We start from the raw sequence: 12126 nt of genomic DNA, 5'->3' as shown, positions 1-12126 counted from the left end.
ATGGGGTGATCACCACAGTCATTGATCACGCCCCTGTAAGGCTTCATTCAGACGTCCGGATGCGTTTTGCGGATCCGATCCATCTATCAGTGGATCCGTAAAAATCATGCGGACGTTTGAATGGAGCTTTACAGGGGGTTGATCAATGACAGGGGGGTAATCAATGACAGGGGGGTGATCAGGGAGTCTATATGGGGTGATCAGGGGCTAATAAGTGACGGGGGGGGGGGTGTAGTGTAGTGTAGTGGTGCTTGGTGCTACTTTACTGAGCTACCTGTGTCCTCTGGTGGTCGATCCAAACAAAGGGGACCACCAGAGGACCAGGTAGCAGGTATATTAGACGCTGTTATCAAAACAGCGTCTAATATACCTGTTAGGGGTTAAAAAAAACACATCTCCAGCCTGCCAGCTAACGATCGCCGCTGGCAGGCTGGAGATCAACTCTCTTACCTTCCGTGCCTGTGTGTGCGCGTTCACAGGAAGTCTCGCGTCTCGCGAGATGACGCATATATGCGTGACTGTGCGCAGCGCTGCCACCTCCGGAACGCGATCCTGCGTTAGGCGGTCCGGAGGTGGTTAATAGTCATGATTTTCCTGTATAAATAGTTGGTTGTTACGATAAAAAATGTCAGTTAAATTATATCATATAGGAGACACAGTGATATTTGAGAAGTGAAATGAAGTTTATTGGATTTACAGAAAGTGTGCTATAAATTGTTTAAACAAAATTAGGCAGGGGCATAAATTTGGGCAACACAAAAAAAAAAAATGAAATCAATATTTAGTAGATCCTTCTTTTGCACAAATTACAGCCTCTAAATGCTTCCTGTAGGTTCTAATGAGAGTCTGGATTCTGGTTGAAGGTATTTTGGACCATTCCTCTTTACAAAACATCTTTAGTTCATTCAGGTTTGATGGCTTCCGAGCATGGACAGCTCTCTTTAAGTCACACCACAGATTTTCAATTATATTCAGGTCTGGGGACTAAGATGGCCATTCCAGAACGTTGTACTTGTTCCTCTGCATAAATGCCTTAGTGGATTTTGAGCAGTGTTTAGGGTCGTTGTCTTGTTGAAAGATCTAGCCCCGGCGCAGCTTCAGCTTTGTCACTGATTCCTGGACATTGGTCTCCAGAATCTGCTGATACTGAGTGGAATCCATGCGTCCCTCAACTTTGACAAGATTCCCAGTCCCTGCACTGGCCACACAGCCCCACAGCATGCTGGAAACACCACCATATTTTACTGTAGGTAGCAGGTGTTTTTTCTTGGAATGCTGTGTTCTTTTTCCTCCATGCATAACGCCCCTTGTTATGGCCAAATAACTCAAATTTTTGTTTCATCAGTCCACAGAACCTTATTCCAAAATGAAGCTGGATTGTCCAAATGTGCTTTAGCCCACCTCAAGCGGCACTTTTTGTGCTGTGTGCGGAGAAAAGGCTTCCTCTGCATCACTCTCGCATACAGCATCTCCTTGTGTAAAGTGCGCCGAATGGTTGAACGATGCAGTGACTACATCTGCAGCAAGATGATGTTGTAGGTCTTTGGTGCTGGTCTGTGGGTTGACTCGACTGTTCTCACCATTTGTCGCTTCTGTCTATCCGAGATTTTTCTTGGTCTGCCACTTCGAGCCTTAACTTCAACTGAGCCTGTGGTCTTCCATTTCCTCAATATGTTCCTAACTGTCGAAACAGACAGCTGAAATCTCTGAGACAGCTTTCCGTATCCTTCCCCTAAACCATGATGGTGAACAATCTTTGTCTTCAGGTCATTTGAGAGTTGTTTTGAGACCCCCATGTTGCTACTCTTCAGAGAAAATTAAAAGAGGAGGGAAACTTACAATTGACCCCCTTAAATACTCTCTCATAATTGGATTCACCTGTGTATGTAGGTCAGGGGGGTCACTGAGCTTACCAAGCCAATTTGAGTTCCAATAATTAGTTCTAAAGGTTTTGGAATCAATAAAATGACAACAGTGCCCAAATTTATGCACCTGCCTAATTTTGTTTAACAATTATAGCACACTTTCTGTAAATCCAATAAACTTCATTTCACTTCTCAAATATCACTGTGTGTCTCCTATATGATATAATTTAACTGACATTTTTTATCGTAACAACCAACGATTTATACAGGAAAATCATGACGATTAACAAAGTTGCCCAAACTTTAGCATCCCACTGTAGCTCCCCCCTAGCTAGGATCACAATCCTGGGATTCCTGTCAGAGCACTTTGTGCTGCAAAAAGGCACCAGACAAGGGTGCCCGCTCTCGGCTTTATTATTTAATATTGCCTTAGAACCACTTTCTAGAGCCCTTAATCAGGATCATTCCATTAGAGGAATTAACATTAAATCCCAGACCCTTAAACACACACAAGCTGATATCCCGATACTCTTTGATTTATTGGAGCATTTTGGCAAGCTATCTGGCTTTAAAGTCAATAGATCTAAGTGTGAACTACTAAATTTGTCCCCTTCACCCAGCCTAAATCCCAGAGTGCTACAAGATTTACCAGTTGCTGTGACAAACACCAGCATCAAATATCTCGGTATAAAAATAGGTAAAATGCTGGATACTCTTTACACTCTAAACTACCCCCTCTATTTAAAAAAATAAAATAAAATCATCGGAGAGCACAACTCCTGGACTAATTTACCCATCTCGCTCCTTGGTAGATGCTCGCTAATAAAAATGATGAGTTTTAGCAAACTCTTGTATCCTATGCAGAGGTTGCCGATTCTCCTGAAACACAAAGATATCTAAAATTGACAAAAAAAATTCTGATAGTTTATTTGGCGATCTAAGAGGAGTAGAATATCCTTGAGGACCCTGGCAGACAAAAAGACAGGGGAGGGGTGGGATTTCCTGACATCAGAAAATACAACCTTGCTAGTTTACTGAGACACAGTTTAGATTGGGTGCATAATACGTCACATTACTTGATTTTACAGGTCGAGAAGGAAATGGCCAGTCCTTGGTACTTAAATGCGCTTTTACATACCAAATTTGCGCAGCTGCCTCCCAGTATAAAACACAGCACTTTATTCAGAGATACAATAGCCGCATGGAAGGCAGTGAGAAGGATGTTTGATCTTCCCTTTCTAGTTTCCAAGAGCCCTATCCATTAATGCCCAATTCGTCCAATGGAAGGCCGGGGGGATTAATAATGTGGAACACTTATGGAACAGAGAGGAAGGCAAATTTTATACTTTCCAAGACTTTAGGATGAAATACCAATTACCGGCATCTCATTTCCTGGCATACCAACAAATGATGTCATTCTTATCTTCCAGAATCAGAGAGTTAACACGTGAATTTTCAGCCAATACCTTTGACTCTTTCCTGCTCTCCAAGGAACCAAAAAAGGATCTAGCAACCATATATGGTTCTCTAAGGGATATTGACACTAAATTGGGTGACTCTTCGCTTTTTAAGTAATGGCTTAAATTCTTTCCTAATCTAATGTTACCAGACCAGTTTCTGGATGGGTGGATCCACATAAGAAAAGTGGTGGGTAGTGAGATATGGCGGGAGACATAATTTAAAATTATTCAAAGAGCAATATACGGATTCTACTTGCCGAAATCCCTGAATAGGATCTCAGCTGATAAACGGACACATTGTCCGAAATGCAAAATGTCGGACACTGATGTCACTCACGGGTTGTGGGAATGCACTACGGTTCACACCTTTTGGAAGGCTCTTCTTGACATGTTAAGCTCTAAATGCAATCTGAAGATTAATATGAATCCAGAGGTCCTCCTATTTCATATTGGGCGGTCAGAGAGGTCTTCAAAGATTCAGCCAGCTTTTCATGTGTTGATTTTGGCTTCCAAGAGGTGTCTTTTAAGTCATTGGCTGCAACCAAGTGTGCCAACGATAGCAGAAGTGGTGCAACAAACTACAAATTGTCTGATACTTGAACGTATAGAGGCAGAGCAGGCTAAGATGAAACTTACAGCGCGCTTTTTCAAAAAAATTGAGACAGTACATGGAAGGTTTAATGTCAGATCAAGAAATACTAACACATGTAACTCCGTTTGTTCATACAGAATGGTATTTGAAGTTCAAATCCAGATTCTTGGTATCAACTTCACAAAAAGTCTTTGTCACCTCTGGCCGGACCTCCTCAACGGCTCATAACCCCGCCCTCCGTGTGCCTCTGCCCGCCCGTTTACGCTCCTCCTCTCTCCTTTTCCACTGCGCCGCAGGAGAGAGGAGGAGCGTAAACGGGCGGGCAGAGGCACACGGAGGGCGGGGTTATGAGCCGTTGGGGAGGTCCGGTCTTGGGCTCGGAAGATTGAGACGCCGCTCTGGGCACTTGAGAGGGCGCATTTACAGAACCTACAAAGTTCATTTTTGGCTGAAACAAGACTCCGGTATATGCAACAAAGGTACCGTTTTAAACTTCTGGGTGGCACATATAACGCTATTGGATCTGTCTAATAGGCTCAAATGTGGTGACAGACTCCCTTTAAACAAAAAATTGACTTCACATTTTCCTTTCAGTCCAGTGACATCCAGTAAATACTAACACTTACCACTGTATATAAGTGTGATTATGTTCCAACTTGTCATAGTCGCCTTTCCATTTATTTAAAATGTCTTCAATAGAAACACCTAAAATAGAGAAATAGGTTTGAAATCTGGTAATGACTGCATGCAAAAGCAAAACCAATAATTACAGTAACTCTGATATTATATGAGACACCATTAACTAAACAAAATAACAATACAGAAAATTATATTCTGTATTGAAACATATTGTAACGGAAGTGCAGGTACATTTATAACAACAAACTAGCATAGCTGAAGATGTGAAAAGTCAGCAAGGAGGAGCAAAATCATATAAAGAACCTTCCTCAAGAAATTGATCCTACCACGGCACCAATAGTGTTCTTCATAAAACAAATTAATTCGGAAAGTCTGAATACTCTGTCCATGCATAATTTTAGTTTTTCTTTTTTAACAAATTTACAATCATTTCTAATATATTTCTTTCACTTTCTCATTATGCGGTACTGAGATTGATGGGGGAAAACGTGATTATTTTTCCTTTCGCACAAGGTTGCAACATAACGTGTAATAAAAGTGAAAAGGTCTGAAGACTTTCCAAATGCACTGTAAGGCTACTTTCACACTAGCGTTAATATTTTCTGGTGTTGAGTTCCGTCATAGGGGCTCAATACTGGAAAAAACGCTTCAGTTTTGTCCCCATTCATTGTCAATGGGGACAAAACTGAACTGAACAGAACGGAATGCACCAAAATGCATTCCGTTCTGTTTAGTTCCCAGACCGCAGAGCAAACTGCAACATGTTGTATTTTGCTTTCCATCCTGGGATGCGGAGCAAGACGGATCTGGCATTACCCCCAATGCAAGTCAATGGGGACGCATCCGTTTTCTCTTATACAATAGAAAACTGATCCGTCCCCCATTGACTTTTAATTGAATTAATGACGGATCAGTCTTGGCAATGTTAAAGATATGTTAAAGATAATACAACCGGATCCGTTCATAATGGATGCAGATGGTTGTATTATCAGTAACGGAAGCGTTTTTTTGCTGAACCCCGCCGGATCCAGCGAAAACGCTAGTGTGAAAGTAGCCTATTTTTGTCTATCTAATAATATTACTGAATGTTTAACCTCAGAGTCCTTCACTGATCCTATGCTACTAGTGTTTGGGTACACACTACAAGATGACAGTTATGTGAATGGGCCAAACAAGCATGGGCTGCATATCAAATCCAGTGACATCACTACAGTGTGCCCTGACTAGCCCGGGCACTCAAATGATACGTATGTTGTTCCCACAGATGACACGCCATCATGCAGACATGTGACAGAAGCGCTGAGACACTCAAATAGCAGCAGTAAAAGGAACAGTGAGGAATCTTACTTTGCCTTATTAGGGTGAAAAGTCTAGGGTAGTCTGGAATCCACATCCTTTCTCAGCTGATGATCAATATAAAGGATGTAGATTAAAGTGATATACTAACCACAGACACATAAAACCCACTAAATGGGTCATATCAGATAAAATTGTGAAAAAAGTGGGCACCATCTCTGAGACCTGAACTTTTCAAAAAGAATGGGAGCCTGAAGCAGCAATTGGTGGGCGGGTATAGGGGGGTGACAAACCCATGTGTAGCGTTCTTTCCACTGAAGTACTGTATATAGAAGTTATGCAAAAAGATGTGCATTCTTGCTTCTGTGGGTATACCACAAACGTCTGTAGTCAGAATAACCCTTTAAGGATAATGTTGAAACTATGCATACTATAATGGGCGTTTTTAAAGTTTATATTTGATTTTTATTATGATTATCTATAAAACAGGGGTAATTAAATCATACCGTCAGGCTTAAACGGGATCTTGTTCATATAAAACCTGAGATTGCTCAAGTCATTTTGAGAGCGAAGATCCTTAAGATTCTGCTGAAAAAAAAAAAAAAAAAATGAATGATATATTTCAGGAAACATAGCAAAAGATGATATGGTCACGAGAAAAACAAAAGCACACCCTCTTTGAATTCTATGGTTTTAACCCCTTAAGGACCAGTGACGTACATGTACGTCACAAGTTCCGCCAGGCACTGGGGAACGACCGCGCGGGGGGAAATAAAAAAATAATCGGGGCACCATGGCTGCTTTTCCCGGCAGGCAGCCATGCCGGATAAAGGCAGCATGGTGCTCCAAGCGCTGCAATTGGCCGGTCAATCAAGACTGGCACATCACAGCGCCGGAAGCTGTAAGAAGCATCAGGGGGAGGTGACCGTTGCTGAAACAGTCAGGACCGGTCTCCTCCGAGGTGAGGCAGGGGACACCGGTGTTTGTGGTCCCCTACCAGCGCTGCGATTGGCTGGAGTAACGCTCCAGCCAATGGCAGCGCTATAGCTGCACAAGAAAGGGCAGAACCTCCCTGCATGCAGCCATTCTAGCTGGTGATTGCATGCAGAGATGTTCTGTGCTGATGTTGGCTTGCTGGGACTTGTGGTGCACCACCACTGCTATTTAACCCTTTTCTGCTCAGAGAAGAAAAAGAGAAGCGAAGAGAAGATCTGGAATTGCTGCACTGATTTTTTCCATTTGCAGCTGTTCCAGATCCCTAAACCACCCTCTGCCCCTGTTCCTTCCCACCCCCACTGTCCTTTAAGGACGCAATTTGGTCCATGCATTTTTTTTGGTCCCTTTTTTTTTTTTTTTACAATTTTCCAGCTCTGCACCACTTGTTCTGCGTGCAAGCTGTGACAGTCAAGTGCTGTTCAGTGCATACCTGCCTGATCAGCACCTGGGAATTACCGTATTTTTCGCCCCATAAGACGCACCCCCCAAAGTGCACTTTTTCCCCCCATTATGGAAGCGCTTCATTAGTACCGGGAAGCGGTGAAGGCTCTGTACTCACTGCTTCCTGGACCTCGGCTATCGGCTGTGCAGGGCTGCGCACAGCGTGAGGGCACTCTGACCTCACACTGTGCGCCGCGATACACAGCCAACAGCAGGATGAAGAGGACCGCAAATGGTGAGGAGTGGTGGCGTCTAGGAGCAGGAGAGATAAGTGAGTTTTTTGTTTTTTTATTTGCACTGGGGGCTGATGGCTGACATATAGAGGTTGATATATGGGGCTGATGGCTGAATATATGGGGGCCGCTGGCTGAATATATGGGGGCCGAAAGATGGCTGAAGGTTGGGGGGGGGGGTTGATCTGAGGCACTGGGGGTCTGATCTGAGGTCTGATTGACATTGACATTGGGGGTCTGATCGGAGCTGTAAGCTGAGGTCTGATTAACTTTGGGGGTCTGACCTGATGTGTAATGGAAAATATTTTTCTTATTGTATTCCTCTAAAACCTAGGTGCGTCTTATGGGCCGGTGCGTCTTATAGGGCGAAAAATACGGTTCTTTGTGTTTTTTTATTTTATTTTTCACATCTGTTTTTTTTTTGCAAATTTTGCCTTTTTTTGGTTTAAAAAGAATAAATTGATAAATTGTAGTTAGGGTGTGTGTGTGTGTGTGTGTGCGTGCGTATGTATATATTCATTTTTAGCCAGTGCTTACTTTAAAACAATTTTTTTTTTTTTTACAATTTTTTGGGGTGAATTTTGCACGAACGCATCATCTGCGTACGTGCATTTTCCAACCACTGAGCACCGATCAGTAGTGTCCATTACTGATCGCGTCTGCTCAGTTTGCACTGCAAGTTGTGTTTTTTGCAGTAAAGACTTACAAAAAAAATATATATATATTTTTTCTTCTAAATTTAATTAATTTATTACAAGCCCCTTCATGTGTTAAAACACAACATACACACCCCTCACACAAAATAACGGTTTCCACATTTTACACCCCAATAAAATGAAAATAGCCCCTCCATCCCAACGAGTATACTCAGCTGAAGAGGCATACGCCATGCTTGCCTCCGATAGAGTCTGCTAGTGAGGGAGAAGAGGATGCCACTTTCCTCTACCCCCTCATCATCATCCGCTGATGAGGGACCCTCTAGAAGGTGCACCAGGGTAGCAGTGGAGTCAGCCCCCCCAGAGTGAACCCTTGGGGTATGCTGGTATAATAGTTTATGCATGTCCCTAACTGCCAGAGGTACTGTGGCTTGCGACACACTGCGTAAAAATATGAGAGGCCTCCCTAGATCCCTGGTAGGGCAACCACTGAGAATGGGTGAAAGTAGGGCTCTCCTCCATGAGAACATGCTGGTGGTTAAGGACAAGAGGGACATCCTTGTACTGACCACCATTCATACTAACACCAGCTCCCCTGCTCCTGTACGAGGTACCACAACCACTACCCCCAAACCAGTTTGTATCCTAGATAACAGGCACATGGGAGGGGTGGATCTTTCAGATCAACTTCTGAAGCCCTACGGTGCCACACAAAACACGAAAGTGTGGCACAAAAAGCTGGCCGTACACATTGTACAGATGGTAATGTGCAATGCGTACGTGCCATTTCAATCTGCAGGCTACACAGGAACTTTCCTTCAGTTCCAAGAGGTGGTTATCAAGGCCCTAATTTTTCAAATCTAACAATCAGAGGATGTGCAGCTAGACTTGAATCAAACAAGACACTTAGGGCCGAAATCTGAACCTTTAAGGTACTTAAGGCCAACCCTTTATCTAATCCCCTCTGGAGGAACTCTATATTACTAGGGATGCTAAGCTGACAGGAAGGAGAAGGAGGTAGCCCTAAAAACTTTAAGAAAACTGACCATACTCTAGTGTATATGCCTGTAGTCACTTCCTTCCTACTCTTTAATAAGGTTGAGATTACCGATTCCGATAGCCCCTTCCGGATCAACAGAGACCTTTCAAGAATCAAGCAGTCAAGTAAAGGCCCCCTACTGGGGGATGCATTACCGGGCCTTGACACAAGAGACCAGGAATCTCCGGAAGGACCCATGGCTCCCTGACCGACAGTAGTCTTAACCAGGTGAACCATTCTCGACGAGGCCAAAAGGGGGGCTATCAAGATCACAGAAGGTCTGTCTTCCCTTATTTTGTTTAACACCTTGGGAATCAACTGTAACGGAGGGAATGCATACAGAAGACCACTGCTTCAAGGCTGAAGGAAGGCATCTACTGCTGTGGGAGAATCCCCTGGACAAAGGGAAAAGAACCTTTCCACCTTCCTGTTACTTCCAGTAGCAAAGAGGTCTATGTCTGTCAACCCCCACAGGCTCACTATTTTGGCAAATATGTCCAGATTCAAGGACCATTCCCTCTGGTCTAGACTGTTTCGACTAAGGTAGTCTGCTTTCCAGTTGTCCCTATCAGCCCTACATATCAGAGGTATAGACAACACTCTCCCTTCCAACAAGGGGAATATTTGACTCGTAATTCCCATCATCTCTTTGGATTGGGTTCCCCCCTGATGATTTAAGTAGGCCACCACGGAACCATTGTCGAACAAAACTTTTAAATGTCTGTTCTGAAGCCAAGGCAGAATCTCCTGCAGAGTCTTCAGAACCGCTGGCAATTCATTTGCATTGGAAGAACTCTCCCAATCTGCACTGCCCCAGGATCCCTGAAAAACTCTGTCCAGAACATGGGCCCCCCATACAGATGGACTGGGGCCTGTAGTGACTATTAAAGAGGACCTTTCACCTATTCTTACTCTATGAACTAAGTATACAGCCATGTGGAGCGGCGCCCGGGGATCTCACTGCACTTACTATTATCCCCAGGCGCCGCTCCGTTCTCCTGCTATGCCCTCCGGTATCTCCGTTCCCTAAGTTATGGTAGGCGGAGTCTGCCCTAGCGCTGGCCAATCGCATTGCAGAGCTCACAGCCTGGGAGAAAATAACCTCACAGGCTGTGAGCTCTGCGCTGCGATTGGCCAGCGCTAGGGCAGACTCCGCCTACCATAACTTAGGGACTGGTATCTCCGCCTACTATAACTTAGGGAACGGAGATACCGGAGGGCATAGCGGCAGAACAGAGCGGCGCCTGGGGATAATAGTAAGTGCAGTGAGATCCCCGGGCGCCGCTCCACATGGCTGTATACTTAGTTCATAGGGTAAGAATAGGTGAAAGGTCCTCTTTAAGGGTTTGCCACCTTCCACAGGACCCCCTGATCTAGATTTTCCTGTACCAGCCACCATTCCAGTGACCGACGGGTCTTCCCGGAGATTAGAATCTTGCTGTTCAGCTCCTCTGGCTTCCCTGACCAAGACTGGAGAATCTCCCACTGGAGATCCCTGGAATGAGCTTGAGCCCACAGAACTGCTGGAATGCATGATGTTAAGGTACCGAGAACGGACATAGCTTTCTTGACTGAAACGTAAGGGCATAGAATCAGATCTCGCACCATTAACCTTACTTTGTCCAAGGTCAGAAGGGATCTCCCCAGGAACCTCTGCAACTGTAGGGGGATCATTCTGGATTTCTCTATATTTACGATCCAACCCAATAACTCCAGGATCTAAATTACTTGCTCTGCCTGTGCAAGACAACTCTGCCTGGATGGGGCTACTATTAAAAAAAAAAAAAAATCATCCAAGTATGAGACAAACAAGATGTCACTCTCTCTTACGTGAGCAGCCATCTCCGCCACCAACTTGGTAAAAATACAGGGAGCGATAGAAATCCCGAACAGAAGAACCTGGAACTGAAAGTGTCTTAATCTCCCCTTCAGATGCAGAGCCACTCTCAGAAATTTTTGATGACCAGGAAAATTGGCAGATGGTAATACGCATCCTTTATATCCAGCACTCCCATAAAACAATCCTTGTAAATTAGATCTATCAAGTTTCTATCTTGAACTTTCTGCATTTCAGAAATTTGTTCAACCCTTTTAAATTTATAATTGTCCTGCAATTCCAGTTTGGTTTCTTCACTAGAAAGAGATAGGAATAATAACCAAAACTTTCTTCTCCAGGAGGGCAAGGAATAAGAGTACCATTTCTTAACAACGTATCCACCTCTCTTTCTAGCGCCCCTTGCGTATTCTGACCCATTTCTGAAACGAATTTTTTTTTTCTGGTGGGGAGGAGCTGAACTCCAACTTGAAACCCTCTTTTAGAGAGGTTAAGATCCAACTGCTGTTGGAAATTCTGGACCAGGCGGGGAGGAAGTTTCCTCCCACCCTGAAGTCACTGTGTATTATCTTCCCTGGGGCCAGAGCCCTGACCCTTGAACAGAAAGCCATTTGATTTAGAGGAGGAGAATTTCCACCTGTTATCCTTTCTACCCATGTTTCTATCTTTACCAGGAAATCTTTTATTCTTACAAAAGGGATTATAATGCCTGCGGAAGCAAGAGGGGAACCCCTTTTTTCCTATCACCAGGTTTTTCTAATATCTCATCTTATATAGAGACAAATAAATACTTTCCTTCGCAAGGAATATTACATAGGCGGTTCTTTGATGCTACATCGCCTGACCAATTTTTTTTTAACCATAAGGCCCTCTGGGCAGAGTTGGATAACAAAGCAGCTCTGGCAGATAATCTAACAGCATCCACAGAGGCATCCGCTAAAGAGTCAGATGCTTTAGCAAGAACTGGAATATTCTCCAATAATTGTTCTCTGGGAACTCTAATCTTTAATATGAGAATCGAGCTGTTTAATTCATAAGATCAGGGCTCTGGCTGTGCAAGTAGCAGCAATATTGG

The 12126-nt window shown here is 43.9% G+C and overlaps 1 protein-coding gene across 2 annotated transcripts in view; it reads right to left on the bottom strand.

Annotated features, from left to right (window-relative positions):
• Positions 1-12126, bottom strand: part of OGFRL1 (opioid growth factor receptor like 1) — an 86804-nt gene that overhangs the window by 41411 nt on the left and 33267 nt on the right. Inside the window, exons 3-4 of one of the 2 annotated variants that reach the window (XM_040428641.1) lie at positions 6359-6440; positions 4544-4622 (exon numbers count right to left, since the gene is read on the bottom strand). In XM_040428641.1, coding sequence (XP_040284575.1) covers positions 4544-4622; positions 6359-6440 — 161 coding nt within the window. The remainder of the gene's footprint in view (positions 1-4543; positions 4623-6358; positions 6441-12126) is intronic. The other variant, XM_040428642.1, reaches the window with a different exon arrangement.

This window comes from Bufo bufo, chromosome 4 (genome assembly GCF_905171765.1).
Source record: "Bufo bufo chromosome 4, aBufBuf1.1, whole genome shotgun sequence".
NCBI classification, from domain to species: Eukaryota; Metazoa; Chordata; class Amphibia; order Anura; family Bufonidae; genus Bufo; species Bufo bufo.
This window is presented reverse-complemented; position numbering and strand designations above follow the sequence as displayed.